Genomic DNA, 13,150 nt, shown 5'->3' with positions numbered 1-13,150 from the left:
GCGCGAAACGCGCCTGTTAACTGCTTCTGCTAGTAAAGATAAAAAAAATATTTATTTACTTTTTGTTCATGTAGAGCCTTGGACATATTTACAAGTTGTTTATCCAATTTTTGTTTTTACTCGATGAATTAGTTCAAGTGGTAAGGATTTTGGTTATACATATGGTCAGAAGTTTGATTTTGGTTATACATATGGTCAGAAGTTTGATTTCCGTCTCATACGTACGGAGAAAACTCGATTGAAATGGGAGAATCCACCTTGTGTGCTTCACATGTTTCCCGACGAAGATATATCATGGTTAAAAAAAAATTAGAAAGAAAGAAAGGGTAGAATAGTAAATATAGTGAAACGCGTTGGGCATGCCCCATGCCTACGGTGTACCCAACAGGGAGGCCGTATATTGAGCAATGTAAAGCCCGCCCTTTTTACGTTTTCTCTCTCTGCTTTTTGCTTTTTTGATTTTCATATCATCTTTTTTAATTTAATAATTTGATCTACTAATAATAATCATATAACCCCACTTTTATTTACTTTTTAAACAAAGTAAGGCGAAACAAAAGGAGATCGAAATAAAAAACAAATCCAAAACCCCAAATCAAACGCTAAAAAGTGAACACTATGACGATGATAATAGTAATTATATAATTAATTAATAATAATAATTATAATTATAATTATAATTATTGTTATAGAAATCGTATCGTAGCAATGTTTCCTTGGAAGAAGGGGAAGAGAGGGGTTGTAACAAGATTCTGTTAAAGCTCCAATTCCTCTTCTCTCTCTCTCTCTCGTTCTCTGCAACCTCTCTTCTCTTCAGGTTTTACGATGACGATGACGACGACGACAATTTCTTCATCCGTTTTGATTTCTTTCATCTAAATCGATCGTGTGTTAGGTAAGGTACGTACATCATACAATACAATACAATGTCTCTTTCTCTTTTCAATTCTATTTCTAGATTCCATCATAAATTATATCTCTAATTAATCACGATTCTCGATTCACTTTTCAGGATTTTACCGTTCTAATCAACACTACCACCCTAATTTTTTATTTTTTTATGTCCGTTATTCATGACTAAGCAGTTTCATTATAATTTGATTTTGGTTTTAATTGCTTTTTAATTCATATATCACATGATTTAGGAACATTGAATGATCATTGATGTAATAATACAAGTAAATCTTAATTTTCCGTTTGATTAGGTTTTTTTGGTTCAAGGTACTCCAAACATATACATATACTACTCCCTTCGGACTCATCAGCAATTTACTTTTTACTACTTTTTAGATGTATTGAATAATTGATGTATCCGTCCACATATTTCGTCTAAACTACCAATATAATGGAGTATCAGTTATTTAACGAATCTAATAAGTAAATTGTTGCTTATATCCGGGACCCGAGGGAGTAATTCACATCACTACATATTTTTATTTTATAGATTTTATGGTTACTTTATTAGTTTATTTATTGTCTCCGACACTGCATCAAAGCTAGTGAACCCCATTCTGGAATAACCAACTGTCATTTACAACCAGTCCATTTTGATGCCCATACTTTATATTTATTTCTAGTTATTTTGTGAGTTAGATAACTTTTTTTTTTTAAAACTTATTTGTTATCTATAACAATGATTGAAGTTTTATATTGGATGGTCAGGTTGTATGTTTGGTAGTTGAGTTGAAACAAATGAATTTCATCATGTTAGATTTGGGAATTTCAATTTTGAGGTTTGTTACGAGTCCTGATGCTTCCATTGCATCTATTTTTGGATGGTTGGTCACTGGATCATTTGGACTTGTGGCCGTCATATACGCTCTTCTCAAGTGGCAGCGAAGAGCATCTTTGAATTGGATTAAAGCTGCTGCTAGGGAAAAGAAGAAAGTTTGGAAACAGTTTAAAGTGCCTCTATCGGAGCATTTGTGGGTTGAAGATTTTACTTACGGGGAACAACCGTCCACTTGTTGTTTCTGCTTGACTTCGTTATGGCCTTCTCAAAATTTGGGTGCAACAGCTTCACCGCGTACTCCTCTTCATCGTTGCTCGGTTTGTGGCGTTGCAGCTCATTTCCTTTGTTCTCCGTTTGCAGCAAAGGATTGTAAATGTGTGGCTCAGGCTGGTTTTAGTCATATTAGACACCATTGGTCTGAAAGATGGGTTAATGTGGATGATCATCATGAGATGTCTGCTTTCTGCTTTTACTGTGACGAAGCATGTGGTGTCCCATTTGTCAAATCCTCTCCTACATGGCATTGCCGTTGGTGTCAACGCCTCATTCATGTGAAATGTCATAACAAATTGACTAGAGATTCTGGTGATTTTTGTGATTTGGGTTCTTTGAGATCAATTATTCTCTCCCCTCTTTGTGTCAAAGAAGTTGATGAAGATCAAAAGGGAGCAAAACTAAGTTCTATTATCACCTCTTCTGTTCGTGGTCAGATTAGAAAGCGTCGTAACAATAATAAAAATGGAGGTGGTTGCCATGCTAATGGTAAGTCACGAGGTTCCTCAGTTGCCGATGCAACATTATTAGAATATGTGTTGAATGGTCTCCACCGGAACAAGTGCAATGATGGGAAGCTCTTTGACCCTACAAACAATGGTAGAGTATTAGGAAATGGTTTAACTGTTACTCCTAGCCAAGTCAAGAAATACACATTGGTTGATTTGCCAAATGATGCAAGGCCACTTTTGGTCTTTATCAATACCAGAAGTGGAGGGCAGCTTGGGCCTTCTCTTCACAGAAGATTGAATATGCTACTAAATCCTGTTCAGGTAATTACTTTGTTCTTATAAACACACATGGCTTTTATTGAAGTAGTGACTTGCATCTTTAAGCACATTGCAATTATATCTTCTAGATAGTTTTAAGGGTGAGATTAGATCACATGATTTAGGAGTTTGTTTGATTACAAGTTAAATTCTGTAATCTTAGATCAGGAATAACTTGATTCCAGTCTTTAATCTATCCTTTGTACTGCCTTGAATATATTATATTATACACAAATCTGTTTTTTAAGATATACGTTTTGGATAGGACTGCAGAGTGATGACTTGACTGGCAGTCAATTGCAATCTATGTTCATTTCTTTTTCTACCAATATTCTGTAAAGCAAGATAGTTATTGAACAGCATGCTAATATTTGCTTACCTTAACATTTTTAAAAGAAGAATTTTTTTTTTCTACACACTTTCTTGTAATAATGAACCTTGTGCTATGTCTTGAATCCTACATTTCCTGATTGCATAAACTTGTTGGGTAAGTTATCATAACCTGTTCATTCTTTATGAAGATTTATAAGCGAGTATTGTCGCATTTGTATTGAGTATTTAATCTGCTTTTAATAGTGAAAAGTCAACAAAAAGGAGTAAAAAGTAAAAACAAGGTGATACTGTAGTTACAAAAACTAAGCACAATTGCTTGTTTTTTGCATTGCAAGAAAAATTCAAGAAATTGTGTTTTGTTATTGATATCTTTTAATTTTCTTCCAAAAACAAAACCACTTGAAATTCTTGTGCCATTATCGTAGATATATGTATGAGTATGATATTAATATTGTATTGATTAATGTTTCACTGAATCTCACTAAATAATTCTTTATGTGAAAATTAAGGATGAAAATGGTTGTCTCCTTGCTTTATTATTCTAGCAATACTTGTCTGGACATTTTAATATTTTCATTTCATATCAGTCTTAATGGACGTTTTCTGGTTTGGTATTTTACTGTAGGTATTTGTATTGAGTGCTTCTCAAGGTCCCGAGGTAGGCCTGGAGTTGTTCAAAAATGTGCCATATTTTAGAGTATTGGTATGTGGTGGGGATGGCACTGTTGCATGGGTCCTTGATGCCATAGAAAAATACAATTTTGAGTCACCTCCACCTGTTGCAATTATTCCCCTAGGCACTGGAAATGATTTGTCTAGGGTAATGAATTGGGGAGGAGGCTTCTCTGCACTTGATGGACAGGGCGGGTTGACCACGCTTTTGCATGACATTAGTAGCAATGCAGCAGTTACTATGCTAGATCGTTGGGAAGTTAAACTTGCAGAAGAAAGCTCCGAAGGAAAACCATATAAAATGAAAACTAAATCCATGATGAACTACCTAGGTACTTACTGAAACAAAAACTATCTACATTGTTTCTTAAGAATTACTGACATCAACCTACTTTTATAGGTATTGGATGTGATGCAAAGGTTGCATATGAATTTCATGTTACTCGAGAGATAAATCCTGAAAAGTTTAGTAGTCAGGTACATATTCTCCCTCCTTGATGTTCCATCATTGTAAATTATCTACTCATGTTATAGACCACGTCAATTCTCTAGTTTTCTTTCAATGCACATTCTTTACAATACCATTTTAATGACCGGGCAATAGCAATATTCAGTAAAAATTATACTTCCGTACTTGCTAAAAGGCTAGGCTTATCCTAAATTTCCCTTATTCGCATTAGGGTACTAAATGCAGTTTACTGAAACATTGAGCTTTATTCTTTTAATCTTGTTAATCAACACATCTTAGCGGAAACCAGGAGATATCATAGTGATGATGAGTGGATGGCCAGAAATGTCATTTTGGACATGTTCACGTATTATACATGTTTATCTCCTCATTTTGACCCTTTTTATTGAAGACCTTTTGTTATGTTTTAATTCTCTTAAGTCTTATCTGAAGGTATTTAACTTATGCAATGCTCGAAAAGCCTTCACTTTTGGTATATTTATTTCTGATGGTAATTCTATTGACAGTTTTTGAATAAATTACGATATGCAAAAGAAGGAGCAAGAGACATTATGGACAGAACTTGTGCTGACTTACCATGGCAAGTATGGCTTGAAGTTGACGGGAGAGACATTGAGATTCCCAAGGTTAATTTCCAACACTGATAATTATTTTTACATTGTGAATATCACCTTCTATAAATTTATATGTAATAAAGCATGATTTTTAAATTCTTTTTCATGCAGGATTCAGAAGGCTTAATTGTGCTTAATATTGGGAGCTACATGGGAGGAGTAGATCTTTGGAAAAATGACTATGAACGCGATGATGATGATTTTAGTCTTCAATCCATGCATGACAAGATGCTTGAGGTAGTATGTGTTTGTGGAGCATGGCACCTGGGAAAACTTCAGGTATAAGATACTTAGTCAATTAATCATGTTTCTGAAATATCAAATCTAGTCTTCATAACGATACTGTTAATTTAAAGTATTCTAATATGTTTAAAATATTATGTTTTAACATTTAGCTGAATTCTTGAGGTATTATCTATTGGGAAATGCTAAACTTCAGGTGTAGGATACTTCTATATTTAATGATATGATTGAGTATATAGACTAGTCATTAATATAGTAATTTTTAATACCAAAAGAACCAAATGATCTTAACTTTTAACATTAAGAAAAAGTAAAAAATAAATAAATTATATGCTCAGACTATATCGGACAGATGATAGAAACTTTGAACGAGAGTAGAAACAATGGAGCCCAAATTCTGTACAAGTAGAGATAGGTGGTAAGGTAACCCTCTGTTAAGACCGAGAGTGAAATCAGAAAGAAAATGCTGGAAGGAAAAGGAATAAAAATGGAAATTATGCAGACAAACAGAATATCCCACCTAATTCAATTCTTGCTTGAACCTCCTCTCCCTCACATTTATCCCAATTTCTGGTGGTAATGCCCGAATCATTCCACTCATTCCTTCTCCATCAATATTGCACCAGCTGTCTAGGTTGTTAACAATTTCTTCTTTTGCCTGTTTCTCTGCTGTGAGTGAGACCCCTGATTCCTCCAAATTCCCCGTTTTTTCTCCTCTATAGTTTATACATCTGCAACCCACTCTTATTCAGTCAATTTTTCTTCATTCATGAGTAAACATGTGTTTGTTAAGGGTCTATGAATAAATCAAAATGAATTGATTGAAGTTTTGGAATAATGTTGATCATTGATCATAGTCTTGCTTCTTACTTGTCAATACAGTATATTTATTATTTGAAATTTAATCGGATGCCAGTATGAGATTGTTTTCACTATTAGTATCCTTAAATAAGAAAGTTCTATACTATTGTGGCAACCAAGTTTCTTTTTCAATTTTTTTTATAAACCCCTGTCTGCTGAACTGATTTTTTTTAACAAGTCTGCTGAACTGATTATTCTGAAAATTATTCAAGAACTACAGCTAAAAGTTAACGTGTTCATGTCAGCTAGTAATGTTTGATTTTCTGCACAGGTTGGACTTTCACAAGCAAGAAGGCTAGCCCAAGGTAAAGTCATCAAGATACACTCTTCCAGTCCTTTCCCAGTTCAAATAGATGGGGAACCATTTATCCTTCAACCAGGCTACATGGAGTTAACTCATCGTGGGCAGGTAATGACATGCTTTCGTGTTTTTGTTGTGAATGTCATTTTCATCTTTTTCTACCTCTTGGTATCAGTTATGTGTTTGGAATCCCATTAGGAATCCTAACCACGTTAGGAGCTTTTCAAAATGAAATCCAACAATACTGAACACAATAAATTTCATTCTTATAATAATGGTGATTGATATCATTGGCTCGTATTTGCTATACTCAGGTATTCATGATGAGGAGGACTTCAGAAGATGAGCCTAAAGGGCAAGCAGCTGCTATAATGACAGAGGTATTACTAGAAGCCGAGCATAAGGGCATTATTAATACATCCCAGAGAAAAGTTCTTCTCAAGGACATAGCCATCAATCTTTCTTAAGATTCGTTTCTTGTTCAGCCTTCTTAAATAGTTGCCCATACTTGGGTTTTTGCCCTCTAGTCCTTTTATATAGGACCATTTTTGGTAATTTCCAAAAATATATAGAGAAAAGTATAGTTCCACACTTCTACGAAACAACTAATGTAAGTGAGTGTAAACTGTTGTGTCTAACACCCTAGGCTTTGTATATTGCAACCCAGCGTATGTTCGGTATTATGGTGAGTTTGTCAAAATCATGTTAAGTCACGGTGATTTTGCAAAAGTTACAAATGGCAACTCATCTTGATTTCGGCAAATCTACCATGATACCAAATGTGTATTTTTCTTCAAATCTTTGTAGTTATGCCACCACCATCCAACTGAGATTAGAGAAAAAAAACTAACTGATATGCATGTTCATATTTTTTGGTCTAGGAAGACAAATATATGCATATGTTCATGAGTCTTTGTGTTTTTAATTATAATTTTTTTGTTGAATACTTTTTACTTTTCTATCTTGAAACAGTATTTTAAGTATACTGTTACCCTAAAATCATTGTTGTGGTTTTTCTATTGCAATGACGTATCAAGCACTATATGGCATCTAAGCCATACAGTATGTTGCTTGCAACGGTCCAACTCACTTATTTTCCTACAATTTGCTGGAAGTAACGTGTTATTTAATCTTGGAATTATTCTTCCCTGCCAATGTTGTATATGAAAAATCAGAATCATTCAAAGTGTATAAGAATCTGTGTGCTTCCGTAGTCATGTTTCTTCCCCTTTTTTTTCTTCATATATTATATATGAATTGCATTGACCTATGATGAAAGAAGTGTAATTTTCTTTCACTCAGATTTAAGAGAAGTCGAATGAACAATAGTAACAAACAAAAAGCTTACCTACTTGAAAATGCTAATTTCTAAGGGAGTTTCTTTTACCGCCCTACCGTTTTCTCAAACAACATCCGCTATTTAAGTAGCAACGGTGTTTTTCCTGAAATTTTTCATTTTTACTCATCCGCTACTTAAATAGCGGGTGGGTAAAAATAAGTCGCCCGATAAACTTGTAGGGCGGCAAAAGAAGGTCTCAATTTCTAATCGTGCTATACTTATAGTTATAACTAACATTGTTCAAGACTGGATTCTCTTAGGCTAGTAGAGTAGTAGCGATGATTGCTTCCAGTAATGTATTATGATCTTCTATCTTTTGTTATGCTTAAAAGATTAAAGTTGCTGATGTAAAATGAAATAACTTTAATCTTTTAGATACGGCAAAAGATAAAGATAAAAAATGTAAAAAAAAATAAATAAATAATAAAGAAGAAACACAAGGAAAAAGGAAAATAGTAACCAAATCCAATAGGAGAAAGAAAATAGACTATCCACTTATGTTGCTTACAAAGTAGTGCTTTCAAATACAGTTTTATTGCAATTTCAAACAAGTATATTGTATTATTTAAATAAATTAAGATAAATGTTAGTATCCAATCACACAAGTATAACACATTTGTTTGGCTAGACTTATCGTGAACCTTTGAAGCTACAAATTTACTGTGAACTTGCTTACCAAGGCAAGATAAAAATTAGTATCCAATCATGCCATTCTTGCTTACTAAGGCAAGACTTAATGTGAACTTAAGGGAAGTGGATTTCTTGCGGTAATTGCAGGATGACGTAATATTTGATCTGAGCCATCTGATTTTAAATTGACGGCTAAGATTAATTTTTAGTATATAATTGAATTTATAATTTGAACTGCTTAATTTTAAATTGATGGTTGTGATTCAATACAGCGTAAAATAGCATACAATCTCTACATTAGGGAATCAAGTGGCGGGTGAATTAGACACATCATTGCAACACGTAATGTAGTCCTTTTAACCGTTAGATCTGAAATTAACGGTCAAGGTCATTTATACGTAACGGCCAAGATATCTTTACAGCATGTAACTGTGTAATGTTTAACCGAAGACAGTACAGCTCCCAAGTATATTATTTGAAACATTAACTCTGTTTAATAATCATAGGAAAACAAAATGTTATGGTCAATAATCACTCTGATTGTGTTATGAAATTAAACATGTGAACAATTTATGTTATTAAAATGATAGTACTATTGCATGCATTGTAAATGATATATATATATATATATATATATATATATATATATATATATATATATATATATATATATATATATACTGAAATTTGAAATTAATACTATTCTGATGCTGGCTGTCATTGGTAAGCAGTTGAGAAAGAAACAGAAGACCTCAAATGATAATAAATTGATGTGGAAGCTGTCAACAACAAATAAAGCAGAGAGAGTGCAATGCCATTGTTATATTTATCATGAAAATAGCTATGTCTTTCTCTCAGTTTCATTTCCCAAGATACGTCAGATAGTGTATTTATGTCTCTCTCTCTCCCAACAAACAAAGAAATTGTTTTCATTCATTCAATTTCAATATGCCAAAACATATCTGATCACTATAACTATGACTCAATGAGGAAGCTGATAACATTGCTGAGATATGAGCTTTTTCCAAACATAGCTTCTGAATTTTCAACAACTTTAAAAGCTTCATTAATACATTACACTAAAACACATACTTATACATAGAAAATAGAACAACATCCAGAAACAAGCAGTACTGTACATAATGTTCATCTTCTTTAATTACACTATTAATTTCTCTTGCATCATCTTATATACATAAATCCAGATATATCTATCTATCTGAACTAGTCATTGCATCACAATAGAAGCTGGTCATATTCATACTCTACTCATATCTTGGAAATTACTAACAAGATGATGATGATGATGATGGTGATCACAGAACACAGATACCTAGCTATAGCTAAGAAATAGCTTCTCCTGATTCTCATCACTACTTTTTCTTGTTAATTGATCCAATCCAACACATCTCACCTGCTACTTACTACCTTCAATCAATACTTGATCATCATCAGTACTACACAACAAATTAGCTATTATTAATTCAATTCAACAGTACTACATCATCTTTCTAATTGTCACATCATTTTATTTATTTATTTATATTTTTACATGTGTGTGGAGTGTGGACAATATATTATTATTATTTCATTTATTTACTTGGCATCTTTAGACTGAGTTGAAGTACAATATTCATTAACTCAGTAATTAATTAAATAAATTGTTAGGTTTCTAACCCTGTATATTTTTTTTTGTGTGTGTGTGAAAAATTGTTAATCTTAAATAGAGTTGAACAAAGGTCAATTTCAAAACTGTCTCTGAGAGAATCTCTGAACTTTATATCTTGAGGTTACAAGTTTATCACTCAGCTAATACTACAGTACAAGTTAAAAACATAATACAGAAATGAGAAATGAAGAGGTGTGTGTGTGTGTTAGATTTACTGTTATTGAAAGAGCTAGATAGCATAGAGGTAGAGCAGGTAGGTATGGTTTTTCACTGAGATGATAAGAAAGAATTTCACTTGTGATAGGTTTTTTCACTGTTGATGCTTTCTTGCTTGCCCACGTGAACACAAACATTCTTGCAGCTGGACTGGAGGGGGCCTGGCCTGGTTACAATATGACCTAGCTAGCCAGCCAGCCAGCCATGTTATTTTTATTAATTTTACACCAGAAAACTAGATAGATTTTCACTGTTTCCTCTTTTTAAATCACATTATCTGAAAAGTTGCAGATCCACAAAACTTTTTTTAAACAACCAAAAATATCAAAAGTAATTTTAAACAAATGATTAAATGGTTTAACTTTTAGAAAAGCACACATCATGAACTCTTTAAAAATGGTAGTACTGTTTTTTCTTGCTTGAAGTTATAATACTGTTTTGAAGAAACTAAGATGAATGATCTAAAATTCACAATATTTACTACTGAATGGTCACAATAGTGTTATTATATACAAGAGTAAAAAATTGTGACTTGACAAATAAACCATAATATATAAAAGAACCTTGATAAGTATGCTTATATGACAGAAAGAAATGAAAAAGGAAGAGCAGAAAGCCTTACCAAAAGCTTACCAACAGAAGATGATGATATGAAATTATGAAAATGAAGGAAAGTATATAGCTTGCAAAAGTTGGTTGAGGGGAATGAAGCCTGGTCCGAGATTGGGAGTTAGTGATGAATGAGTTAACTACTCTTCCATCATCTCTATCACCTCGAGCCAGACAACGTTCCTCTCATCCTAACTCTTGCTTCTCTTTTATGGATGATTTCATGTATACTATAGGGAAAAACACACACACACACACAAGATGAACAAGAGAATAAACAATTAAGATTTTGAGGGGAATGAAGCCTGGTCCGAAGCCTTATAGTTCATACAATTAAGAATGAACTTCTTTTGTGAAACTCAAAAGCCTCGAGCCAGCCAACATTCCCCTCAAATAATACTCTCTAGCTATATCTTGAACTCACTCTCACCCTTTGGATGAAAACCCTAACCCTCACATACCTTCTTATATATAGCAAGCTGAGAGTGAGGCACATTTATTAGTGTGTATGAGAGAGAGAAAAAGAAGATATAAGCACTGACTCACACTACACTAATAATGCTGCTTTTTACTTACTCGTTCACATGTTCCTAAATTAGCTTATGCAAAACACTGCTATTTTCAACTAACTATCCATAAGGCGTATTAAGTAAGATAATCTAAACATAAAAAACACCTAACAATCGTACATATATAGGAGTAGTTATGCAATAACACCACAAAATGTTCCAAATAATTCAGATTTTTTTGTGATTAGCTATTGTTTGGTAAAGCTAATCCACTAGTAACTTATAAGGGACATCTTATGCAGTAAAAATTTGTTACATCAAAATATAACTATATGGTACTCTGTCCATCGAAAAATTAGTTGATTAGCAAAAAAAATATAAAATTGTTACATTTATTAATTTATTATTGTTTCTCTTAGTATGTGAAACAATCTTAAACGACACTTATTTTCAGACGAAAAGAGGAACTTTCATTTTCTTTGTGAATTTCTTTGCATTATTTTATGAGTTTAATTGTTGTGCACCGTCGGTGTAATTTTTTTTTACACATGCATCCAATGACGCGTTGCCACATCATTTAATAAATGTGACACATCATGTGTTTTTAATGACCATACATGATGTGTCGATATATTATTGGACGCATGTGCAAAATAACTTTACACTGACGGTGCATATAAATTAAATTCTTATTTTATAGCATTTTTTCAATTGTTAATTTATGCAACATTTGAGTGATTTTTTTTTTAAACTTGGTATCGGGCCCTAGGACCGACTAATCCAATGGGGACTAATCCTACCGCCCACTTGTGGGGCCCCATTTAAAGCCTGAGTTTTTTTTTGTTGCTCTATATGGACTTAGGCCACCGAAATTGGCATAAGGGAGAATCAAACCTGGGACCTTGAGAGGAGCATACTCCAATGAGCCAAGCCAACACCACTAAACCAACCGCAAGTGGGTTAACATTTGAGTGATTATAGGTAATAGGCTATCATTTTTCTTACATTTACATTCATTATTTTAATTAAGTTCTTTTTTATACTTAATAAAATAAAATCAAACGAGTCTCGTAAGTCCTAGCTCAACTGACAAAAAATGCCGAAATTGTTAGGTCGAACGTCGTGACCCGGGTTCGAACCCGGGATCTCACAATTATGTGAGTTTAGTTTCAGTGGATTTACCACTTCATCTAAGAAAAAAAAATCAAATGATAATATTACATTTGAAGTGCTAATTTGTGGTAAGAGCTTAATTTTTTTATCTTCAAGATGATATATAAGGTGATAATTATTATAATTTCCCCTTCTCCATATATTTATTAAAAAATTTAAAATACATGTGAAGAGTGAATTTTCCCAACAATTTAACCACTAAAAATTCACAATGATAAGTTTTTATCAACTATATATGAAAAATCAAATGAAAATAAATTTACCAAAAAATTAACCACTAAAAATTTATCTAGCATTTTTTGGTAAACTATATTTTGTGGTTAATATTTAGTCCTTTTTATTGTCATCATATACACCGTTTATCTAGCATTGACAAATCTTGTGTTGGCAAATAAAATGAATTCTCCCTGCATTATTGAATTTGGGGTGTGAATATAAATGACGGATATTCTTATTATAAATTTGATAACAAGCTGTTTAATAGATTGAGGAATAGACTCTGATACATCTTAAAATTGAAAATTTGACTTAACTCAATCTACAAAATTAGTTTCTAAGATAAAATTTTTTCTCGCTTATAAACATATATGATGATCATCTTGTAGACTTGTTAACAAGAGTAGTATATATACTATTACTTTTACAATTATTGGCCTCATAATTAATCTCTATTTAATTTCCACCAAATTAATTATAGAAAGAGAGAAACAAATGTAAATCTAAATAAATGGATGTGC

At 32.8% G+C, this 13,150-nt stretch overlaps 1 protein-coding gene and 1 long non-coding RNA gene across 3 annotated transcripts; one reads left to right on the top strand and one right to left on the bottom strand.

Moving 5' to 3' along the window:
• Window positions 1–619: 619 nt before the first annotated feature.
• On the top strand, window positions 620–7,177 carry LOC123916091 (diacylglycerol kinase 2). 2 transcript variants are annotated; one of them, XM_045967447.1, is made up of 8 exons: window positions 620–895; window positions 1,663–2,778; window positions 3,734–4,112; window positions 4,181–4,257; window positions 4,756–4,875; window positions 4,975–5,142; window positions 6,239–6,376; window positions 6,583–7,177. In XM_045967447.1, exons 2-8 carry the CDS (start codon window positions 1,693–1,695, stop codon window positions 6,733–6,735), a joined length of 2,121 nt encoding a protein of 706 aa, XP_045823403.1. In that variant the 5' UTR covers window positions 620–895; window positions 1,663–1,692; the 3' UTR covers window positions 6,736–7,177. The 2 variants fall into 2 exon arrangements, with proteins under 2 accessions (XP_045823403.1, XP_045823402.1); XM_045967446.1 differs by having other exon boundaries at window positions 621–900.
• A 1,973-nt stretch (window positions 7,178–9,150) lies between these two features.
• LOC123916090 lies at window positions 9,151–11,254 on the bottom strand. The gene is made up of 2 exons (XR_006812056.1): window positions 10,745–11,254; window positions 9,151–9,694 (listed from the first exon to the last, which is right to left on the bottom strand). It is a non-coding gene; the product is annotated as an uncharacterized LOC123916090 (long non-coding RNA).
• Window positions 11,255–13,150: the final 1,896 nt, after the last annotated feature.

This window comes from Trifolium pratense, linkage group LG3 (assembly GCF_020283565.1).
Source record: "Trifolium pratense cultivar HEN17-A07 linkage group LG3, ARS_RC_1.1, whole genome shotgun sequence".
Lineage (NCBI taxonomy): Eukaryota > Viridiplantae > Streptophyta > Magnoliopsida > Fabales > Fabaceae > Trifolium > Trifolium pratense.
The sequence above is the reverse complement of the archived record's forward strand: the minus strand, read 5'-3'. Positions and strand labels throughout refer to the sequence as shown.

What these genes read in the sequence shown, in the direction of transcription:
- LOC123916091 (XM_045967447.1), top strand. Translation starts at nt 1,693, where the DNA reads ATGAATTTCATCATGTTAGATTTGGGAATTTCAATTTTGAGGTTTGTT. An exon ending in ATCCATGATGAACTACCTAG is followed by an intron (nt 4,113 to 4,180) that starts GTACTTACTGAA and finishes CTACTTTTATAG; the next exon opens with GTATTGGATGTGATGCAAAG. An exon ending in GAGACATTGAGATTCCCAAG is followed by an intron (nt 4,876 to 4,974) that starts GTTAATTTCCAA and finishes TTTTTCATGCAG; the next exon opens with GATTCAGAAGGCTTAATTGT.